This window comes from Lithobates pipiens, unplaced genomic scaffold (genome assembly GCF_037356315.1).
Source record: "Lithobates pipiens isolate NorthernLeopardFrog02 unplaced genomic scaffold, aLitPip1_a1.2 Scaffold_16, whole genome shotgun sequence".
Taxonomy (NCBI): Eukaryota; Metazoa; Chordata; class Amphibia; order Anura; family Ranidae; genus Lithobates; species Lithobates pipiens.
The window spans coordinates 548,228,948-548,253,090 of record NW_027507748.1 but is presented as its reverse complement, the minus strand read 5'-3'; the positions used below and the strand labels follow the sequence as shown (position 1 = coordinate 548,253,090).

The window sequence follows — 24,143 nt, the reverse complement described above, 5'->3', positions numbered from 1 at the left end:
CATTCAGCATAAATAAGCCCTTCTAAAAATGCATGAAAGGCTCTAAGAGGTTTTTTTTTTTTTTTTTTTTTTTTTTTTTAAATCAAGGAAGGGACCGAACTTTCAGCGGATTCTGTTAGGAGTAGCATAAAAAGTTGAATGAATCATCTCTGTAAGAGTTCGTACCATCAATCTGTCAGATTTTGAGGTTGCATAAGGTTCATCAACTGTTTCCTCCACAGAGAAAAATTTGGCTTATTTTTCCCCATCACCTGAGGGTAATACCTCATCCTGTGCCCACTGTTCTCTTGGAAAGGAGGGGGGGGGGATCTTGCATGCTTCCTAGCCTCCAAGATGGAGGATGCGATTAAAGCCACTAATCTTCCTTCTAAGCCCTGCAGGGCAGAGGAAAATGCATGTTCAGTCACATATGCAGGGGCTGAAGTGTGAGAAGCAGTTTCATCACCAATTGCTTCCAATGATTCACCCTGGCTTGCCATGTCCGGTATCTCCAGAGAGGATGACTGCGTGGAGGCATGAATGGAGTTCCCAGTGCCTAGGGGTGGAATCCTTGGTACCTTTGTGGTAGCTCTGGAAGTCATAGTGCTAAGCACAAAAGCAGAGGCACTTTAAGAACAAATTGTATTTGCTGAACAATAGTTTTAGCAAAAAATAGGATTTTTATAACAGCTTACCTGTAAAATCCTTTTCTTTGATGTACATCAGGGGACAGAGAGCCATAGTACTTACTATGTGGGTTATAGGGCCACTGATGGACACTGGCACGCCCTAAGGCAAGAAGTGTACTCCCTATATAACCCCTCCCACTACTGGGAGTCCTCAGTTCTGTAGCCAAGCAATACAAGTATATACCAAGAAATGAGGGACCTCTCTGTCCCCTGATGTACATAAAAAAAAAGGATTTTACAAATAAGCCGTTCTAAAAATTCTGTTTTCTTTTCTTACATCAGTGCCATAGTACTTATTATGTTCGATGTCCCATAGCAATGGCAACTGAAGGGAGACAAAAAAAGTAGGGCAAAAAGGAGGCCCAAAGGCAATACCCTCATGACCTTTAATATCGATTTGATAAAATCTGATAAATGTATGAACCGGAAGACCAAGTTGCGGCCTTTCAGATCTGAGCCAGAGAGGCCTGATGATGCACCACCCAAGAGGCACTAATCACCCCGGAGGAGTGTGCTTTGACATGAGATGGAAGAATTTTCTTCTTTAAGCCGAAGCTTGAATCACTTGACGAATCCATTTGGAAAATAGTGGATTTTGACGCTGCCTATTCACATTTTGGACCCTTTGTCAGTACAAAACAAAACATCTGTTTTGCGAACCTGAGCGGTCGCCTTTAAATAGACTGATCACTCTTACTACATCAAGGGAATGTAGTGGACTTTTCTTCTGTAGATTGAGGCTCTGGGGAGAAAGGAAGAATATCTTGGTTTAAATGAAAACCTGTTACCACTTTTGGTAGTAATTCAGGATGACATAAAACCACCACATCCTTATGCATGATCAAATATGGCCCTTTACAAGACAGAGCCACAAGTTCTGATACTCTTCTAGCAGAAGAAACGGCAACCAGAAAGATTATCTCTCTTGTCAAAAGAACCAAGGGAATTTCTCATAAAGGCTCAAATGGCTGATTTTGCAAAGCCGATAAGACCAAAAATTTAAACTCCAAGGATTTAGAGGTGCCTTGATAGGGGGATTAATCAGGGTTACCCCCTGAATAAGCTACACACCAAGATTGGGAAGCAAGAGGCCATTGAAAAAACGCTGACAAGGCTGGGATCTGGCCCTTGATAGAAGTCAAGGCCAAACTTCATTTCAGATCCCATTTGCAGGAAATCAGGCACTCCCTGGGGTTCTAACCACTGGATCCACACCAAGAAACATATGCCTTCCAGACTCTATAGTAAAGGATTCTGGAAGCCAGCTTCCTGGTATTAAGAAGGCGCGGAAGTAGCAGAACTGGAGGAAATGCATAGATCTGTAAAAACTGATCCCATTGGAAGACTAAAGCGTCTGTTCCGCCTGCTAGGGGATCCCTTGTTCAACACAAAAAGTTGTTAACCTTGTTGTTGAATCTGGACGAGAATAGGTCCATGTCCAGAATACCCCCTCTCTGACATATCACTAGGATGATGTCGGGGTGAAGAGACTGTTCTCCTGGAAATAATTGTTGGCGACTCAAGTAGTCCGCCTGCCAATTCTCTATTCCTGGAATGAAAATTGAGATAGGAAAGGAATGTTGTGTTCTGCCCAAGCTAGAACATGATTCACCTCTTTTTGGGCTGCATGACTTCTCGTGCCCCCCTGGAGATTGATGTAAGCCACAGCCATGGCATTGTCGGACTGAATCCTGACAGGACAGTCCCCACTATGGAGAGATCTAGCATCAATCTTTCCAAATTAAAAATGGTGGAGAAAACACCTCCTGTGTGATATATACAGGGACTGAAGTGTCTAGCACAGCTGCAACAACAGTTTCCCCTGACGGCTCAATCGGACCAGCCGCATCCCTCTGAGGATGACGACATTCTTTTGGAAATGGATTGATTGATTGTTGTGAAACCATTGACCCTTTAGAACCCTTAAAGGAGTTCCCAGTCCCATTACCACTCATAGCCTGAGGCACTACCAGCAAAAGAATGTACACTGCTAGGCTATAGTCCAGCGCTATAAGCTGCTATTAATACCTAGCCTGGTAAAGTATGTGCCAAAGGGAATGCCTGTTTCACCAGCCTGAAACAAGCCATCCTCCTGCTCTGTCCCTCCACAGCCAGCAGCAGCTACACACAGTGCTTTAACAACATCCTCCACGCGCGGCAGATGTCTGACCCTGTTAGCTACGCCCCCCCATGCTAATTACACCCCCCCTTTCTTTCAAAAGAACGTATCTTCCCGCTTTTTTTTTAAAAGAATGCTTTTTGGTGTATAAGTCACCCTAAGGGGAAAAAAAATTGGAGGCGCAAGAGAACCAGACCCCCCTTAGCGGATATCCAGAGGATAGGAGAAATTTCTGATACAGCGCTGTTTCCAGCATCAGGCGGTGAGTGCTCAATACAGCCCCCAGTGGTGACACATAGGCATGACAACATTATACACAAAGGAGAAATTCTTAAGAAAACCTCCCTTACCTTTCCTCGTAGCAGGGTTATCCGAGATAAACCCAATCTTCACCCTTCACGGTGGGCTCCAAAACTTTCAGGAACAGGGGAAACTCAGGTTACCCACAATCCTGGACCTGCAAAGGCACCCTGCAAGTAAAAATGTTATGGCCTTACTACCGAAAAGTAATGGATCCCAGGGTCCAGCTCTCTAAAAAGAGAAGCATTCGCAAGCAAAACCTTGTTTCTTTGGACATGAGGCCCGGGTACCATTCCTTTAGCCCATGAAAGGACATCAGAAGGGATCTGGTCAGCATGGCTAGCCCCAGCAGGGAAGCTTCCAGTGGAGCACAGCACATCTTTACTCGTAACCAACACCTTAGACACTGGCTGAAAAACTGAGGACTCCCAGTAGTGGGAGGGGTTATATAGGGAGTACACTTTTTGCCTTAGGTGATGGACACTGGCACAACCTATCAGGAGCCCTATAACACACATAGTATGTACTATAGCTCTGTGTCCCCTGATGTAAGAAAAGAAAACAAACAATGACACCATAAGTAGCAGCCTTTGATGCTGAGTAACCATAATATTGCCTGTACTAGAAATGCCTGCTTAAACACCTTTACTTGCCCAGCGCTTCCTGTGTCCCTTAGTGTGACAGACTTCTGTTCTTAACATATGAACAGAGCGTCTGTGTTAAGCCTCAGGTGATAACCTGATTAGGCGTCATCGTCTTCTGCCCTAGTGTGTGAGCCGAGCCCCTCTGCAATACCCGCCCCCCCTTTTTTAAAACACTAGTCCACGTGTGCGCACGGCATTCGGGTCTGCATATGCAGACCCGAAGGAGAGAAGGCAGCGCCGGCTGCGATGGACGCCAGACAGAGTCTGCAATGCTATAGAGGGGCTGAATGTCTGTCCAGGCTCAACAAGGGCAAGTCTGATAATACAAACAGTGGAAGGTGTTACCGCACCTCTTCAGGAGGGGAGGGGAATTTATGTCAGCAGTGTTTGTTAGGCTCTCAGTTTTAAAAGAAGATTTCACTTTATACAAAAAAAATAAAAAATTGCAAATAGCCATTTTTGTGTGCTGGAATCAGGCATGGATCCCTCCTGGAGCTCCTCAGAGCACATCTTCACCCATGACCAACACCTTAGACACTGGTGAAAACACTGTTGTGCTCCTGGAAGGAAGAAGGGTTATATAGGGAGTGAACTTCCTTGATTGGGTATAAGAAGGTGGCCCATAACCCATTACTTAAGGCTCTGTGTCCCATGATGTATGATAAAGAAAGGACTGTTTTCATACAGCCATCCCAGGTCCACCCCTGCCTGCTGTGTAAATGTGGGCCCAAACTGAACCAGCAGCAGAGATGCATTTAAAAAAATAAAATAAAACCCTGATATCTGCTCACAGGTCCCCCCGTTGAATGGAGCAGACTACCACCATGTCAAAAGGCCCTAAAAGATTTGGCATTATAGGAGCTCTATTGCTTAGGCATTATCAAGCCAATGTACCCCATGTCAAAACAGAAATATTCAGCAGGCATCCTAAATCAGTGATAGTGAACCTTGGCACCCCAGATGTTTTGGAACTACATTTCCCATGATGCTCATGCACTCTGCAGTATAGTTAAGCATCATGGGAAAATTTGTTCCAACACATCTGGGGTGCCAACGTCACCATTAAGGATGAGCTTCGGCGTGTTCACACACCCCATATGCAGACCTCGCCAGGAAGTTGGTACTGTGCTAATCACAGGCAGGGAGACATTTCCCGATCTCTGAAGCCGCGCACCAGGAGAATGTCTCATTGCCTGTGAATAGTGCAGCGCCGACTTCCTGGTGGGCTCTGCATGTGGGGTGTGCAAACACGCCAGAGCTCACCCTTAGTCACCATCACTGTCCTAAGTGAACAAAAGGGGTCAGGGCAATAAAACTGAGGATGACTGGCTTGGAGAGAAAGTTGCTAGGAGAGGACCACCTTTGGCTTTGCGTACATAATATTTACTACCTGTACCCAAATCTGGTTTATAACCTTTTTCCATGTCATTCAAATATGTTTTATACCTTTCATAAATGTAACTGTTGTTGCATGTCCTTATGATTCCAGAATTAGGACCTCTTTACCATTAAATTTAGCCAGGTCAATGAGCGGAACCCAAAATTGACCAGCTAGTTAATAACTTCCAATCCATTTCAGTGGCAACAGATGCACCCAATAGCAAACAAGAATGTAAAATTTCTATCAAAGCTACTACTTACTCAAGAATTTCATTATACTCTATTGTTTCCTCCAAGTTCTGAAGATTAGGGTTGGCACTTCGGATTGCTCTCATATATGCCTTTAGTAGCTGGATGTCCCGTTTCTGTTAGGGTTAAATAAAATAAAAAAAAGGAAGAAGAGGGAGCTGTAGTTTACATTCCTATTTACCATGGAGCTTTGCAATTTGAAAGAATGACAAGCAAAATGCAGCACTACATATCTTAAAATCAAAATACATTTATTCACACGCACAAATTGCCAGTGAAAAGAATAAAAAAATATTCTATAAAAAAGGTTTCAAAATGTGCATTTCCAACTTAATTATTAAATCATTATGAAGAACATCACAGGCAATTAGAAGTGAACACAGTTTCTGAATACCACCTCTTAAATGCCAACTCCTGCTGCGCTAATATCCTTTAGGGATAAACCGAACACCCCCCCCCGGTTCGGTTTGCAGCAGAACATGCAAACAGGCAAAAAATTTGTTCGAACACGCGAACACCGTTAGTCTATGGGACACCAACATGAATATTCAAAAGTGCTCATTTTAAAGACTTATATGTCAGTTATTCATATTCATATGTCAGTTATTGTCATAAAAAGTGCTTGGGGACCGTGGTCCTGCCCCAGGTGACAAGTATCAATGCAAACCCTTTGAAAAAGTCACGAGGTTGTGACGCAACGCGTCAGGTAAGGAGCTTAGGTGTTACACTCATCACTTCCGGTCACGGCCGAGACCGGAAGTCCAGGTTTGTTACGAATTTGCTGTCATCTGCTTATATGTAAGTGAGGATATTTATTTATTAAAGTTATTGTTTTGGATACTACACATGAGAGCCCCCCCTTGTCTTTCTTCCATTCCCTATGTACCACCAACTGTAACTGGATCTATTTGGAGAAACTGGGGAAGTAATAACCGTATACGCACAGTGGTATTTAATTGAGGCTGGACGGATAATGATGGAGTAGCATCTGGGTATATACAGTGCCTTTATGCTATAGATTTGAGGTGAGAGGCTGGGGGAAACTGGTGGTGCACAAGTTTGGCACTGAAGTTTTGCGGTGGACAGTCACGCATTGGAAGTCGCTTTGTATTTTTTGCATGGACTTTGCTATATGGTCACTAATCATTTGCATGGACTTTGAGGATCACTATTTATTATTGCATTTTGCACATTATTGCTTATTCAGCATCTTTTTTATATTTTATACTTTGGAATTATTTCACTTATGATTTTTTGAATATTTATGCACGTATATGATCATCAATTTTATTCTATATTAGATGCAACATATTTTATGGTTCAATATTGCACATTACATCACTATAGTGAGGTGGATTCACTTTTGCACTTTTAATTTGCAATTTATTTCAGTTATTGCATTTTAGTGCATTAATAAATTTTTTTTTTGGTAGCGCCGCATTTATTCATTTCACTTATTTCTTTGGTGTAGAGATCACTATTTTTTGCTGGCCGCTTCCACACATATATTTGTTAGACATTTTTTAGATATTTATTAGTAGTCAGGTGGAGCGCATTAGTACCTTTCGTTTAAATACTTTTTACCTAACACAGGCACGGGGACATTTACTGGTTTATTAGAGCGGAGATGGGAGTTTACGATGTAAGGGCCTCAGCAGCCATGATTATCGTGGTCTGTTTGCAGAGGGTAGGGGATAGCCAGGCAGAATCAGCCAGGTATTACAGGGTGCCAAATTACACAGAACACTGTGCTGTGTAACATGCTTTAAAGGAACAGAATCAGTTTGTTTTTGGGTTAACACAAAACAAAAAAAACTTTGCAGCATCGTCCTACCCATTTCTGTTATCCATTTGAAGACTGTTTACATGCAACAATCAGTATTTTTTCCTAGAAGATTTTAGAGCCCCCATTTTGTTTAACCACTTAAGGACCAAGCCTATTTCTGACATTTGTTGTTTACAAGTTAAAAAAAAATGTATTTTTTGCTATACCCAACATTATATATATTTTACACCCAAACATTATATATTTTATTTAGCAGAGACCCTAAAATCACGATCTCAATTCAACCCCCCCCCCCCCCCCACAAACCTAAAAGGTTTGGGGATATTTGCAGAAATAGCAGCACCGATGTCCATGGCGCATACACACACACACACACACACACACACACACACACACACACACACACACACACACACACACACACACACACCCCTTAGGGAATAAAATGGTGATTGTTGACAAAATATTGCACCATTTGTGCAGCAGTCTTTAAAACGATTTTTTTAAGAAAAAATACACAATACAAAAAAAAAAAAAAAAACAGTAGTTAGCCCAATTGTGTATAACGTAAAAGATGATGTCACGGCGAGTAAATGGATACCCAACATGCCATGCTTTAAAATTGTGCACGCTCGTGGAATGATGACAAACTACATCTCCATAGCCGACGCTTTAAAAATGTTTTAAAAGTTACCCGTTTAGAGTTACGGGAGGAAATCTAGTGTTATGGTTATTGCTCTTGCTCTAATGATCACAGCGATAACTTACGTGTGGTTTGAACACAGTTTACATTGGTGTGCGTGCAAGCTCAGAAGGACAGGGTGCTTTAAAATTATTATATATTTATTTCGCTCCAGTCCTCCAAGGGCATAGAGTCGAGTGGGGGCCATCTTGCTCTCACTCGACTTCCTGCCCATCACTCCACCAGATCAGATAGTTTCCGCCATTGCTGATCTCTCTGGTAAGAGGCAGAAACGACCAGGAAGCTGCCCATAAAAGTGATCCTGTGGCAACTCAGCTGCTGGGACGACTTATGTGGTAGAGGACCGCCCACTGTATAAAAATACCAGGGTTATGGCAGCTAGCTGCTGCCATAACACCAGTATTTAACGTCAAAGTAGTGATGTATATACACAGTGTGCAGTCCAGAAGTGGTTAAAGCAGAGGCCCTAGAGCAGGGGTAGACAACCTTTTGAGCAGGTTGCCGAAAATTTATTTTCAAAGTCCTTGAGCGTGCCGACTTTCTAACAAATGTCAACTTCACACTCTCAATCACGAAAAGGATTTTGTATAATGTAAATGCTGTAAACTACTTAGTAGTAAGAAATTAACATCCTGCACTTACGCCTCAGATCAGCTCCAATTCCTGCAACTCAACACCTCAGATCACTGCCCCCCCTTCAAATCCGTTTCACCACCGTATTCCCCCTGCTCATCTGCCCCACCACTGTACCTCCATGAGCATTTGCTCCACCACTGAACCATCTTCTCATCTGTCCTAACACTGAACATATCTGCTCCACCACTAACCCCCTTTCTCATCTACCCTATGACTATACCTCCAGCACATCTGTTCCCTCTGCTCTTATGCCCCACCACTGTAACCCACCAATGTACCTCCTTTCTCCTCTACCAACACTGAACCCCCCCGCTCATCTTTCCAACCACCGTAACCCCCTTCTCCTCTGCCCCATCATTTTACCCCCGTTTTTCTGTCCCACTGCTGAACCCCCTTCTCATCTGCTCCACTGCTAGATTCCCATGCTCTTCTGTCTCACTACTGAACCACCTTCTGATCTGTCCCAACACTGAAACCATCTGCCGCACTCAGAGTGAAAATGAGAGTTCTATAGCCCAATGCAATCAAAAATAGGAAGGAAAGCACTCACAATGCCACATCCGAAAGTTTAGGGGAAACAGAAGAGAGGACACTTGGTAGGTATCCTTTAGTCAAACTTTAAAAAGGCATACAAAACAATTAGCAAGATATAGAAAAATAATGTTTATTATGAACATACAATACATAGGGCAATCAGAGGTTAAAAATCATATAAAAATGATAGAGTATACAATGAGTCCTTGTGTATCAACGCGTTTCACCATTAAGCTTCTTCGGGACACAATCAAGGTACTCAAGGTGTAAAAAAAAAAAAAAAAAATAAAATAAAACGAATCTGTCTTGCAGGAGAAAGCCTCATATACAGATGCCCAAGTAGTATGGATGAAATAGACTACCAACAGGAGGGGGTTATTTCTTGGTGTTAATATACAGCCAATTCCGATGATCAAAAAAGTAACCAAATGGTTCGTAAATAGGGGCAGAGCACTGCCAAACAGAGTGATCCACGACCACTAGTGACTAGCGGAAGGCTGACTCCCAGGGGCAATTTAACAATCGTCTATGCCGGAAATCAATCCATAGGGACAATCTACCTGTCTATGCACAGGAGGATCCCTTACGTGCTGGCCATTAGGGCAGTTTGGCTGTGTTGCCCTAGTACTCTGATGTGGCTAATGGTCGTGGATCGCTGTTGAGCAGTGCTCTGCCCCTTTAAGAACCATTTTGTTACTATTTTTATCCATTTTTGATCAGATTTGGCAATTTCCAATCATCTATACATCAACACCAGGAAATAACCCCTCCTGTTGGTAGTTCATTTCATCCATACTACTTGGGCATCTGTATATGAGGCTTTTTGCTGCAAGACATCGAGATTCGCTTTTCTTTTTTGTTACCTTGATTTGTCACGAAGAAGCCTAATGGTGAAATGCGTCAATACACAAGTACTCGTATACTCATTTTATACGATTAACCTCCGATTGCCCTATGCATGTATTGTATGCTCATAATAAACATTGTTATTTTCCTATATCTTGCTAATTGTTTCATATACCTTTAAAGTCTGACTAAAGGATACCTACCAAGTATCCTCTCTTCTCTGTAGCCCAAGTTTCAGCCATTGGTTCTAATGATACAATTGTAAATTCCCCAAATACTTTTCATGTTGAGATGAAATTCATCTCTCTCAAATTATCCTTGCAACAATGTTGCCACTACTTAATCTACTTTGTTTTAAAGAATAAGTAGTGTTTTCATATTTTGGTAAAATATATATTTTCCCTCCATCTCTTGTTGCTGTCCATCTCACAAAAATCTTTACCCAAACTCGCACAGGTGTCTTTACAAACCACAAATACTACCATTGCCAGGGCTGCAACTAAGGATTACTTTCATGATTAGTTGGCCGATAGGTTTGATTAATTGAATAATAACCTTAAAAAGTAAAAGAAAGGAAAAAAAAAAAGCCAATTGACTATGGTTAGGGAGTAAAAGCTCTAATACACTCTGAAAATGGCAGAAGAGATATTGTATATACTATTAGGAGGCTGAATCTGGAAAATATAAAATCAGAGATCAAATTTTTTATTTAAAAAAATAAAAAATTAAACGAGCGTTGAATTTTTTAATAGCTAGTGTGGTCAAATCAACGTTCGTTTGACCACAGCGATGTGAAAATTCAAAGGAGCAGAATAGAAAACTTTTGTCAAAAGGAATTTTCAAACCGTGTATGGTTTTTGTTCAGAAATTACATTGGTTTTAAAACTGAATGTTAAAAGCAAGTGAAATTTACAAAACATTTTTTCATTCAGCGAATGTACAAAGATTTTTTTTATATGAATATGCTTGTCCAAAAAGTGATAAGTGTGTGGCCAGCATAAGGCTCGGTTCACACCTATGCAGTTTGCTTTTTATCGGTTTCAGTGATTTTTGCTGTGTAATTAGCATTTTTGCACATGTGATTTTAGTTTTGCATTTTTTTATGCTTTTTTTTGGCCAATTTTTTTGGGCAGAATAAAAAATAAAATAAAAAAATAAATAAAAAACAAGCAAATTGCTGCAAAAACGCACTACATGCTTTGTGCATTTAAGTCCAAATATAAGATCTGGGACTTTTTGACCCCAGATCTCATATTTAAGAGGACCTGTCATGCTTTTTTCTATTACAAGGGATGTTTACATTAAAAGTGAATAAAAGTGACTTTTTAAAAAGTGTAAAAATAAATAAAATAAGAAAAAAAAAAAAAAAATGTTTAAAGTGCCCTTGAGTAGCCCCTGCATATGAAAACTGGTCAAACCACAAATGTGAAGCATCGCCGCGATAGAGCAAGAGCAATAATTCTAGCCCTAGACCTCCTCCAACTCAAAACATGCACCCTGTAGAATTTTTAACCGTCCCCTATGGAAATTAAGGGTAAAAGTTTGACAGCATTCCAAGAACGGGCGCAATTTTGAAGCCCGACATGTTGGGCATCAATTTACTCAGCGTATCATCTTTCACAATAAAAAAAAAAAAAAAAAAAAAAAATTGGGCTGACTTCATCTTATTTTATTTATTTTTTTCAAAAAAAAAGTTAAATTTTCTCCAAAAAAACGTGCGCTAGTAAAGACCGCTGCGCAAATACGGTGACCAAAAGTATTGCAATGACCGCCATTTTATTCTCTAGGGTGTTGAAATCACTTTTTTTTTTACATGTAAACAGTCCTAAAAAGGCCTCGTCTTTAAGTGGTTAACCACTTCAGCCCTGGAAGGATTTACCCACTTGCTGACCAGAGCATTCTTTGCAATACGGCACTGCATTGCTTTAACTGACAATTGGAGAGACTTTGTGACCAGAACAAATATTCTAGAACAGAACAAAATGGACACTTCACAAAACATTTTCATGATAGAACAGGCTGCTTGTACCGGGATTAAAGAACTGCAAGTAAGCACAAGGTTTATAATTTAGTAAAAAGGTCAATCCACCCAAAACTGATATCACATTTTGATAGATGCCGGACTGTTAAATTAGAACTTGACCAGGAATTTAAAAGAATTGCAAGCCGGATGGGTTTTTATTGCAAAATACATATTTGGGGGATTTATTAAGACTGGAGAGTGAAAAATCTGGTGCAGCTCTGCATAAAATCCAATCAGCTTCCAGGTTTTGCTGTGAAAAAACGTAACCACTTACAGACTGGAAGATTTCCCTCCATTACATTCTGGTCCGGTGTTCCTCTGGGTATTCATTCCAGATCCGAAACCCATGCCGTTTTTTTTCAATGATTTTATAGTGCTGGCATCCGACAATTCATTACAGCCGCTAGTAGTTTTAAATTACTTTTTCATTTAGAAATATAATTTTGCTGCGGTATTGTTCTAAACATGGGAAAGATGTGCTACCATATAGGCATACTAAGGACATCCCCCAGGAACGATATTTAAAGGAATATTTCTTTTTTATTGTTTCACTTTAAGCATTATTAAAATCCCTGCGCCTGAAAAAAAAAAAAAAAAAAAAAAAAAAAAATCCGTTTTAAAAAATACTTTTTTTTGCATTGATACATGTCCCCTGGGGCAGGAACCAGGTCCCCATACACTTTATGACAATAACTTTCATATAAAGCCTTTAAAATGAGCACTTTTGGTTTTTCATGTTAGTGTCCCATGCCTTTCGAGTTTGGCGCAAACACTGTATAATGTTCGCTGTTTGGCAAACATTGGGCTTATTCCTATTTGTAAAAAAAAAAAAAAAAGCATTCTGTATGCAGGACAACTAATCGGCTGGCCGATTAAATCGATGAAAAACAGTTGTAAACCATTTTCATAATCCATTCGTTATTTCAGCCCTAGCTGATGCAAATTTAAAATTAGAATTTGTGTTTATTATTTCCAAATGATCATAATTTGAGGACAAAAAAAAATTACCTGTAAAATCTTTCTTTGATGTACATCAGGAGACACAGAGCCATAGTAATTACTATGTGGGTTATATCGGACCGACAGGTGCTGGACACTGGCACATCCCTAAGGCATGTCCCCCCCCCCATATAACCCCTCCCATTACTGGGAGTCCTCCGTTTTGTAGCCAAGCAATACAAGTGTATAAGAAGGGAGGGACCTCTGTGTCCCCTGATGTACATCAAAGAAAATAATTTTACAGGTAAGCCGTTTTAAAAATCCTATTTTCTTTTCTTACATCAGGGGACACAGAGCCATAGTAATTACGTGGGATGTCCCATAGCAATGGCAACTGAAATGGGGGAGACAGAACAAAAAACAGGAGGCCAGAGGACTCATACTGCAGCCTGCAGTATATGCTGTGCCCAAAGCAATATCCTCATGACCTTTAATATCAATTTGATAAAAATCGGATAAATGTATGAAACGGAGACCAAGCTGCGGCCTTACAGATCTGAGCCATAGAGGCCTGATGCCATACCCAAGAAGCACCAATAGCCCTGGATGAGTGTGCTCTTAATATGAGAAGGAAGAATTTTCTTCTTTAAGCTAAAGCTTGAACAATCACTGACAAATCCATTTGGAAAATAGTGGATCTTGACACTGCTTGTCCACATCTTGTACTGGCAGTACAAACAAAACCTGTGTTTTGCAAACCTGAGCGGTCGCCCTTAAATAGACTGATTGTTCTTACTACATCAAGAGAATGTAGTGCTTTCTCTTCCCCAGATTAAGGCTCTGGGGAAAAAGGAGGAATAATATCTTGGTTTAAATGAAAACCCGTTACCACTTTTGGTAAAAATGCAGAATGAGGACATAAAACCACCTCATCCTTATGCATGATGAAATATGGCTCTTACAAGATGGAGCCGTTAGTTCCGATATTCTTCTAGCAGAAAAAATGGCAAGCAGAAAAGATGCGCTCGTCAAAAGAACCAAGGGAATTTCTCAAAAGGTTCAAAACGACTGATTCAGCAAAGCCAATAAGACCAATTTTAAATCCCATATGCAGGAAATCAGGAATCCTGCCTACTGACATACTTCCTGGGGTGCCAACCCCCCGGATCCACACCAAGAAACCTATGCCTTCCAGATTCTATAGTAAGCGATTCTGGAAGCCGGCTTCCTGGCATTAGTCAAAGTATACACTACCGAAGGAGATCACCCACGATCTTTTATAGAGTGGGATTCAACAGTCAAACCTATTAAACTCCTTGCCTGTAAAGTAGGGTGGAATACCAGACCTTGTGCTAGAAGGTCTGGCTATATTGGCAGAGTCCAAAAGGACTCCTGCTGCCATCTTTATGATCTCAGTACATGAAGATCTTCTGGGACCCGATGGGGACACCAGAATCACCTCTTTGTTCCTGCTTAATCCTGCGGAGAAGGCGCGGAAGTAGTAGAACTGGAGGAAATGCATAGATCAGTGAAGACTGATCCTAGGAAGACTAATGGTTCTGTTCCGCCTGCTAGCAGACCCCTTGTGCGACAAAGTTGTCGACCTGGTTAATGAATCTGGACGTGAAGAGGTCCATGTTCGGAATACCCCATCTGACATATTGCTAGGAAGATGTCGGGGTGAAGAGACTGTTCTCCCGGAAATAATTGGCGTCTCAAGTAGTACTCATTTTTCAGGTGAACTTCCGATAGGCAAGGAATGTTGTGTTCTGACAAAGCTAGAACATTATTCACCTTTTTGGGCTGTACGACTTCTTGTGCCTCCCCTGGTGATCGATATAAGCCACCGTCATGGCCTTGCCAGACTGAATCCTGTCAGGATAGTCCCCTAGTCTGACCGCCAAGATTCTGGGGCCAGATGTACTGCCTAAAACTTCCAAAAAAGTTGACAGGCAAGGTCCTCTAACCTGTACCATCTCCCCTGGACAGAATCTTCTTCCAGGGCTGCTCCCCAGCCTAGAAGGCTGGCATCTGTTAACACCTTCCAGGATAAAGATTTTCCCTTCTGCTGGCTAACAGCCACCAATTTAGGGTCTGACCTATGTCGGGAGCCAAGAGAGAGAGAAGCCTCCCCTGCACCTCAACAAAAAGGGCCCTGAGGACTAGATGAGAATCCGCTATGTTTAGTCCTACTATGGAGAGACATAGCAATAATCTTTCAAAAAACAAAAAAATAAAAAAAAAAGTTTATTTTTTTTAAATGGTAGAAGAAAAAAAAAAAAACTGTATGATATATACAGGGACTGAAATGTTCCCTTGATGGCTCATCTGACTAGCCGTATACCTCTCAGGGGAGGATGACATTTTGGAAAGGGTTTTTAGCTTGTTGTATACCATTGGCCCCTTAGAACCCTTAGAGGAGTTTCTGGTCCCTTGCCACTCATAGGTTACAACACAAAGCAGAGGCACTACCAGCAAAATAATGCAAACTTGCTAGGCTATAGTACATTATAATAACTGCTATTAATCCTAGCTTTTAAAGTACAACGTTGTCAAAGGGAAATGCCTGTGTCACCAAACCTGATCCAGCCAACCTCTCTGCTCTGTCCCTCCACCGCCAAGCAGCAGCTTCCTTCACAGTGCTTTAAAACACTTCCTGGACGTGTGGCTGGTGTCTGACACTGTTAGCCACGCGGAATACGAGGCCCCCAGTGGAGACACAGACATGACAATACATAGGAGAAAATCTCCCCTACCTTATCCTCGGAGCAGGGTTCTATCAGAGATAAAAACCCAATCTTCACCCTTCATGGTAGGCTCGAGACCTTAAAGGAAACCTTCAGGAACCAGGGAACTCTCAGGTAACCCACAATCCTGGACCTGCAACAGGACCCTGCCAGTAAAACTTTATGGCCTTACTACCAAGAAGTACTGGATCCCAGGGCCCAGCTCTCAGAGAAGCATTCGCAAGCAAAACCTTGTTTTTTCAGATTACAAGGCCTGGGTACCATTTAGCCCATTACAAGACATCAGAACGGATCCGGTCAGCATGGCTAGCTCTCAAAGGATTACTGCCCGTGGAGCTCAGCACAGCACATCTTTACTCGTGCCCAACACCTTAGACACTGGCGAAAAAAAACTGAGTAATGGGAGGGGTTATATGGGGGAAGTACCTGCCTTAGGAGTGTGCCAGTGTCCAGCACGTGTCGGTCCGATATAACCCACATAGTAATTACTATGGCTCTGTATGTCCTGATGTAAGAAAAGAAAATGAGGTGTACCAGCATCAGAAATAAAGTCATTGCAATAAATTAGAGGGAAACATCACTATTCTACACTCACACAGCAACCACCAAATATTACAGCATAAAGCAAGAAGAATAGCTCCTATTGTAAATCAGACACCTTTATGCCAAATAAATGCAGAATTTATGTGTAAGAGGGTTTCACATGTGGCAGCACAATGGCCAACAGGTTAACACTTCTGCCTAGCAGCACTGAAGTTCTTGATTCGAATCCCAAACATGCCACTTCATGTAGAGAAGTAGTCTGTTCTCCTTAGGGCCGGTTCACACTGCGGGCGATGCGAGGCGACACGACTTGCCTCGCCGCGATCTGACAAGTCGCCCCCGTTCTGTACAATGGAACCGTTCTGAGAGGAGCGACTCGAGTCGCTCCGACTCAGAAAAAAGGTTCCTGTACTACTTTTGGGCGACCTCGGGGCGACTTGCATTGACTTCTATACAGAAGTCATTTGCAAGTCGCCGCTGAGGTCGCGGCGAGGCAAGTCGGTGTCGCCTCGCATCGCCCGCAGTGTGAACCGGCCCTTATGTTAAACAAAACTTCCGACTCAGGTCCTTCCATAAATGATGTCTAAATGTAGTATTTATGTGTAGGAGGGTTCCACCCCCATAGCAAATTGTGTCATCTGTTTTCCACAGACAAGGAATCGAATCAGCCGTAACATTTCCTCACCAGCACTAATTGCAGCCCCTTACCAAGCCAAAACCCACAAAATGACAGACGTTTATCTCTCAGCATGCTGACAGTAATCAGCCTTAACCAGAAACACAATAGAATGGCATATGCCAGAAAAATAATAAAAAAAAAAAAGAAAAAAAAAAAAAAAAAAAAAGAAGAAGAAGAGGTTGTTCAGTCTCTCTCTGGCCTTCCACATTACATCTGTATCGATTAACTTCTTGCACACCTGGGACTGTTTTACACCACAGGGATGCAGCCTACAAACATGTGACAGCACAGTGGCTAACAGGTTAGCACTTCTGCCTAGCAGCACCGAGGGTTCTTGGTTTGAAGCCCAATCCTGCTCCCTGACTAGAGGTTTCTATGGTCATCCTCTGTTGTGCTGCAAGTTTTTCACCAGTGATTACATTTTTGATGGGTTTCACATAATGAAACCACATTATAAATCACGCAAGTGTGGGTTTGCACCAAATCTAGAACTGGGGTGTTTTGGCCCAGATATGGATGTATAATGCTGCGTAGAGACGATCGGAATGTCCAACAAACCGTGGCTTTATTTCCGACAGATGTTGGCTGAAACTTGTCTTGCATACACACGGTCGCACAAACGTTTTCAGAAATTCCAATTGGCAAGAATGCACTGACGTACAACACATACGATGGGACTAGAACAAGGATGCTTAATAGCAAGTGCGCGCCCTTTGGGTTCCTTCTGCCAATTTTGTGTTAGTAGAAGTTTAGCGAGAGACGATTTGTGATTTTCAGCCTCAAGCATGTCATATCGGTACTGCTCTTCAGTTTTTTTTGTGTGTTCGTATCTGTTTTTCAATGCATGTAGTCAGTTCATATCAGTTTTTTTAGTGCATTATTGTTCGCTCGTTTCTGATCTTCAGGTCGCTCTTCTCAGGCCTGATTTTCAGTGTATTCCGTTAGTTTGTTCTGACTATCCGACCGTTTTCTAGCCATATTGCAGGTGCGTACTCATCGTAGAGTTTGTGCTATGCGAGGGCTTGGTGTTACGGTTATTACTTTGACCCAAGCTCAGTCCATGAATATGGGGAGGAGTTGTTCATGGACGAAGAATTGGTTACCCAGTGTGACCAATTCTTGCACACGCCTTTGTTGCGGGAGATTTGTGAGAATAATCTTGATTTCAGGAATTATTTCTGGGCGACGGACCCCATTTTTCATTGGCTTTGATGTCCCCTTATATTAAGAAGCAGCACACCTGCATGCGGCAACCATCACTGCCGAGCTGAGGTTAGTCGCCACCTTGCGGTACTTGGCGTCGGGGAGAAGTCTGCAGGACATCAAGTTCTTGACTGGCATATCCCCCCAAGCTCTGGGGATCATTAATCCAGAGACCTGTTCTGCCATCATACAGGCCCTGCAGAAGGACTATATTAGGGTAAGTTTTCTCCTTTAATATCACATTCTATGTATGTAATGTTTGCCAACGTGTTGTATTTATTTAATCATTCCATAATGAAACAGGATTGTAATATGCTGTGAATGTCCCATTTGTTCTCATGCATGCTGGAAGTTTTTAAAGTTTTTTGTCCTTCAGGCATATTTTCCGTCACCAACCTCCCCAGCATGCTATCCTGGGCCCATACACACCTAGTCTAGTCACTATTTTGTCAGCTCCATTGTAGTACTTTACCCTAAACACCCCCTAAAGTGTACAAATGTGATTTTCCCCCCCCCCCCACCGCTAAATCAACCGATACCAATCCTCTATCTGCTGACTTTGCCAAACCCTTACACACTATACCTACCTCTTTAGTTTTCATATTTATGGATGAATTGACCAAAGCATATAGTGCAAGGGCCTGCCTGAATACTTTCAAATTGTAAAGTTTAAAGTTTTGTTTTCCCCTTACCTTGATAGGCAGAATGTAAAAATGTGCTTCAATTTGTACAGTGTGTATTCATATTTTTCGTTTATGACACTTATCTGTCCAGTGGGCTGCCAATATTGCAAGTAAGGAGGGCCTGGTCAAAGTAACACATTATGTATGCATTCAGCTCTCAATGAAGTGGAGAGGGTTACCTGCCCAAAACATTACTCCCCTCCAATAAAATTTTTTAAATGGGCCATGCGAGGGGGTGAGGAATCTGATAAGTGGACCTTATATTCTGGTCTTTAAATACTTCTTAAAAGAAATGATGTTGGCCAAGAATGTTTGTACCCAATCTGCTTGCAATGTTATGTGAAAAAGTACAAATTAGTTTTTTCTTGTTTGACTCCAGTTTCCTTCAACGCCACAAGAATGGCAGACTGTGGCATCCCACTTCGCCCAGTGGTGGGACTTTCCCAACTGCAGAGGAGCAATTGATGGGAAACGCATCCACATCATGCCACCCCCCAACTTGGGATCATACTATTACAACTATAAGGGGTTTAATAGTATTTGTGATGTTGGCAACATTTCTCTATGTGGACATGAGGAAAAATGGCCAGATGTCGGATGGTGGTGAGTTCTACAGACTGTTCCAGAGTGGTGGCTTGGGATTGCCATCTGAAGAAGACAACGTGGCTGGTCTACAGTTCGTCTGTTGCTGAAGAAGAGTTAGGGCTTGGTGAACACCTGATGCGGCCATTCTGCACAATGATCCTCACCCCGGAGCAGAGGGTTTTTAAATACCAGCTGGCCAGAGCCAGAAAAGTGGTGGCGAATGCTTTCAGCATAATGATCAGCCGGTTCTGCTTATTCCTGATACCAAATCATGTGGCGGAATACAAAATAAACCATATTGTACTCGCATGCTGCATTATGCACAACTTTCTAAGGAGAAATGGTTCGAACTATGTAGCCTCAGTTGGGCCTGAGACAGGATTGCCAGATCAGTCAACCCTGACAGCACTTGAAGCTGGCTGTCATGGCATGCCCCCCCCCCCCAAAGTGCCAGTGAAGTCCGTAAAAAATATCTGCAATACTTTGCGGGTAGATGGGCCATTGATATGCCAGCAAATGTTTAAAAAAAAAAAATTAAAAATGTTTCTCAAACTGAAATATTTCATTTGATTTACTGCTTGTGTTTTTTACCTGTCTCCTAGATTCTCGGATGGGCTTTTCTTTTTGCCCATTTTCAATAGTGCACATGCAATTTGATACATGGAGGTGACAATCTCTTCTTCAGCTAACCATTATGTTGTGGGTCTGACATGCACACACACTGTTTTAGTGTATGTAATGCAAAAAACACACACACACACCTTTTCAGCACCATGAATTATTGTTTTGATTCCCGAAAATGACCCGATTGGGGCAAATTTTAGAGCACTGTGGGGGTTATTTACTAAAGGCAAATCCACTTTGTACTACAAGTGCACTTGCAAGTGCAAAGTGCATTTGCCTTTAGTAAATAACTCCAATTGTCGCTGTAAACACCAACTTACTCCAAAAACTGGTATTTAGTATTGAAAGAAGAAGCCACACTGTTGAGTATAAAACATTTTACTTAAAGCACATTCACATGTGCGTTAGAAAAGGGTTTTTGAACAAACCAAAATATTTGGTGTACTTTTAGGTTTGACAGTACAAATAGCCTTTTTGGGTTAAACAGGCATGTTTAAAACCATACACAACTCAGGAACTTAGAAAGTTCTTTGACAAAGTGAAGGCAATATCAGACATTAGTATGTTCAAACTGTTTATATTGCCTTCATCAGATGGGGTGATGTCACCCCTGTAAAAGCCACATTTTGAAGATGCACACAAATTATGAGTGAAAAAACAGGATGTTTATAACGGCTTACCTGTAAAATCCTTTTCTTTGATGTACATCAGGGGACATAGAGCCATAGTACTTACCATGTGGGTTATAGGGCCACTGATAGGGCGTGCCAGTGTCCATCACCTAAGGCAAGAAGTGTATTCCCTATATAACCCCTCCCACTACTGGGAGTCCTCAGTTTTGTAACCAAGCATAACAGTGTATACCAAGAAGGGAGGGACCTCTGTGTCCCCTGATGTACAAAGAAAAGGATTTTTACAGGTAAGCCGTTATAAAAAATTTTAATTCTGTTATCTTTTCTTACATCAGTGGACACAGAGCCATAGTACTTTCTATGTGGGATGTCCCATAGCAATGGCAACTGAAGGGAGGGAGACACAACAAAAAAATTAGGGAAAAAGGGAGGTCAGAGGACTGCGCCCAAAGGCAATATCCTCATGACCTTTAATATTGATTTGATAAAATCTGATAAACGTATGAACCGAAGACCAAGTCGCGGACTTACAGATTTGAGCCATAGAGGCCTGATGATGCATCACCCAAGAGGCGCTAATCACCCTGGATGAGTGTGCTCTAACATGAGAAGGAAGAATTTTCTTCTTTAGGTCGAAGCTTGAACAATCACTTGACGAATCCATTTGGAAAATAGTGGATTTTGACGCTGCCTGTCCACATTTTTGGACCCTCTGGCAGTACAAACAAAGCATGCGTTTTGCAAACCTGAGCTGTCGCCTTTAAAGACTCTATTCACTCTTACTACATCAAGGGAATGTAGTGCCTTCTCTTCCCTAGATTGAGGCTCTGGGGAGAAAGAAGCAAGAATATTATCTTAGTTTAAATGAAAATCTGTTACCACTTTTGGTAGGAATTCAGAATGAGGACATAAAACCACCTCATCCTTATGCATCAAAAATGGCTCTTTACAAGACAGAGCCACTAGTTCCGATACTCTAGCAGAAGAAAAGGCAACCAGAAATGGCCGATTCAGCAAAGCCAAGAAACATGCCTTCCAGACTCTATAGTAAAACTATTCTGGAAGCTAGCTTCCTGGCATTAATCAAAGTAGACACTACCAAGAGGAGGAGGAGATCACCCATGATCCTTTATAAAGTGGGATTCAACAGTCAAACCTGTTAAATTTTTTGTCCATAAAAAGGTAGGATGAAATACCAGACCTTGCGCGAGAAGGTCTGGCTATAATGGCCAAGTCCGAAGGACTCCTACTGCCATCTTTATAATCTCAGTAAATCAAGATCTCCTGGGATCCACTGGGGCCACCAGAATCACCACCTTTTGTTCTTGCGGAGAAGGCACAGAAGTAGCAGAACCAGAGGAAAAGCATAAATCAATGAAAACTGATCCCATGGGAAGATGGATGCGTCTGTTCCGCCTGTTAGCGGATATCTTGTTCGACACAAAGTTGTCCACTTTGTTGTTGAATCTGGACCCGAATAGGTCCATGTCCAGAATACCCCATCGCTGACATATCGCTAGGAAGATGACGGGGTGAAGAGACCATTCTCCCAGAAATATTTGTTGGCGACTCAAGTAGTCTGCCTGCCAATTCTCTATACCTGAAATGAAAATTGCCGATAGGCAAGGAATGTGTCCTGCCCAAGCTAGAACATTATTCACCTCTTTTTGGGCTGCATGACTTCTCGTGCCCCCCTGGTGATCCATGTAAGCCACCGCCATGGCCTTGTCGGACTGAATCCTGACAGGACAGTCCCGTAGTCTGATCGTCCAAGATTCTAGGGCCAGGCGTACTGCAAGGTCCTCTAACCTGGACCATCTCCCCTGGACAAAATCTTCCAGAGCTGCTCCCTAGCCTAGAAGGCTGGCATCTGTTAACACTTTCCAGGATACAGGTAGAAAAGATTTTCCCTTTTGCTGGATAACAACCAATTTAGGCTCTGACTTGGAAAGAAACAACGCCTGAATCTTTTTATTCCAGCTCGTCAGGATAGTGTTTTGAAGCAGTCTTGAGTGAAAACTGTGCATAAGGGACGGCCTCCATTTCCCCTAACAATCTCATGCACAGCTGAATGGAAGGACTTTGTTTTGATAAGTTGAATTAGTCCTACAATGGAACGGATTCTTGTCTGGGGTAAGAATACCTTCTGTACAGTATCTATAACCAGCCAAGTACTGTAATCTCCTTGATGGTTTTAAGGAGGATTTTTCTAGGTCGAGTAACCAACCCAGAGATACCAGGTAGTTACAGCTGTGATCATACATTTGTTTAGACCTGAGACTGAATGATCTATTAAAAAGGTAGCTTGTCTAAATAGGCTAGGACCCTTGCCTTCAGGAACAGGGGAACCTCACGTTAACCACAACCCTGGAACTGTGACAGCACCCTGCCAGTAAACGTTATGGCCTTACTAGCAAAAAGTACTGGAGCCCAGGGTCCAGCTCTCTAAATAAAGCGGTCGCAAGCAAAACCTTGTTTCTTTGGACACGAGGCCTGGGTACCAGTCATTTAGTCCATGAAAGGACATCAGAACAGATCTGGTCAGCATGGCTAGCCCCAGCAGGGAAGCTTTCAGTGGAGCTCAGCACAGCACATCTTTACTCGCGACCAACACTTTAGATACAGGCGAAAAAACGGACTCCCCCCCCCCCCCCCCAGAAGTGGGAGGGGTTATATAGGGAGTACACTTCTTGCCTCAGGGCGTGCCAGTGTCTATCACCTATCAGTGGCCCTATAACCCACATAGTAAGTACTATGGCTCCGTGTCCCCTGAAGGAAGAAAATAAATAGGATTTTTGTACTCACCGTAAAATACTTTTCTGAAGTTCATTGATGAACACAGCATATTCAATCTTGACCTTAGGGTTATATAGCCACCTTCAGGAGAGGACTAGGCAGAACATGGGGGGTGGTCCTACTGGCTATAACCCCTCACTCTGCTTCCAGCAGCTCAGTTGGTCAAAAAGCAGTACAAACAAGGAGGGGTAAGTGCTGTGTCTGTCAATGAACTTCAGAGAAAAGTATTTTAGGGCGAGTACAAAAATCTTATTTAAATCTTTCGTTCATTGAAAGACACAGCATCTTCAATCTTGACGTTAGGGACGTCCCCAAGCAGTGGGAAAAAAAAAAAAAAAAAAAAAGGAGGGGTGGAACAGCAGGAAAATAACTCCCATAACCAGAGATACTCAACGGAGGAGATGCAGCCTTAATCAGCCGCCTGCAAAGAATCAGGCGATAATGCCCCCATGGAGCCACCAACGCGTCTGCCGCATCCGTCCAGAGATCTTTTGACCTGGCCACAAACTTCTGTACCTTCCGATTGAGTAGAGAAGCCAAGAGAGCCACATCTGGCGTGCCCCACTTTAGGCAAAGGAGCCAAAATGCATCCGGATGCAGCGACCATTCCCCTCGGTCCAGCATCTGACGACTTACATAGTCCGCCTGCCAGTTTCCTATGCCCGGTAGGTACATTACCGACACGTGCCACTCTGCCCACCGCAGGATGTGAGCGACCTCTAGCGTTGCAGCCGAGCTCCTTGCTCCTCCTTGATGGTTGACATAAGCAACCGCGTTGTCCGACTGGATCCTGACCGGACGCTCCTGCAGCCTCTGTGACCATG

The 24,143-nt window shown here is 42.5% G+C and overlaps 1 protein-coding gene across 4 annotated transcripts in view; it reads right to left on the bottom strand.

Moving 5' to 3' along the window:
* RNF41 (ring finger protein 41) overlaps positions 1-24,143 on the bottom strand; it is a 131,648-nt gene that overhangs the window by 9,245 nt on the left and 98,260 nt on the right. For all 4 annotated transcript variants that reach the window (XM_077483390.1, XM_077483389.1, XM_077483391.1 and 1 more), the window contains exon 5: positions 5,373-5,476. In XM_077483390.1, the coding sequence (XP_077339516.1) occupies positions 5,373-5,476 (104 nt within the window). The remainder of the gene's footprint in view (positions 1-5,372; positions 5,477-24,143) is intronic.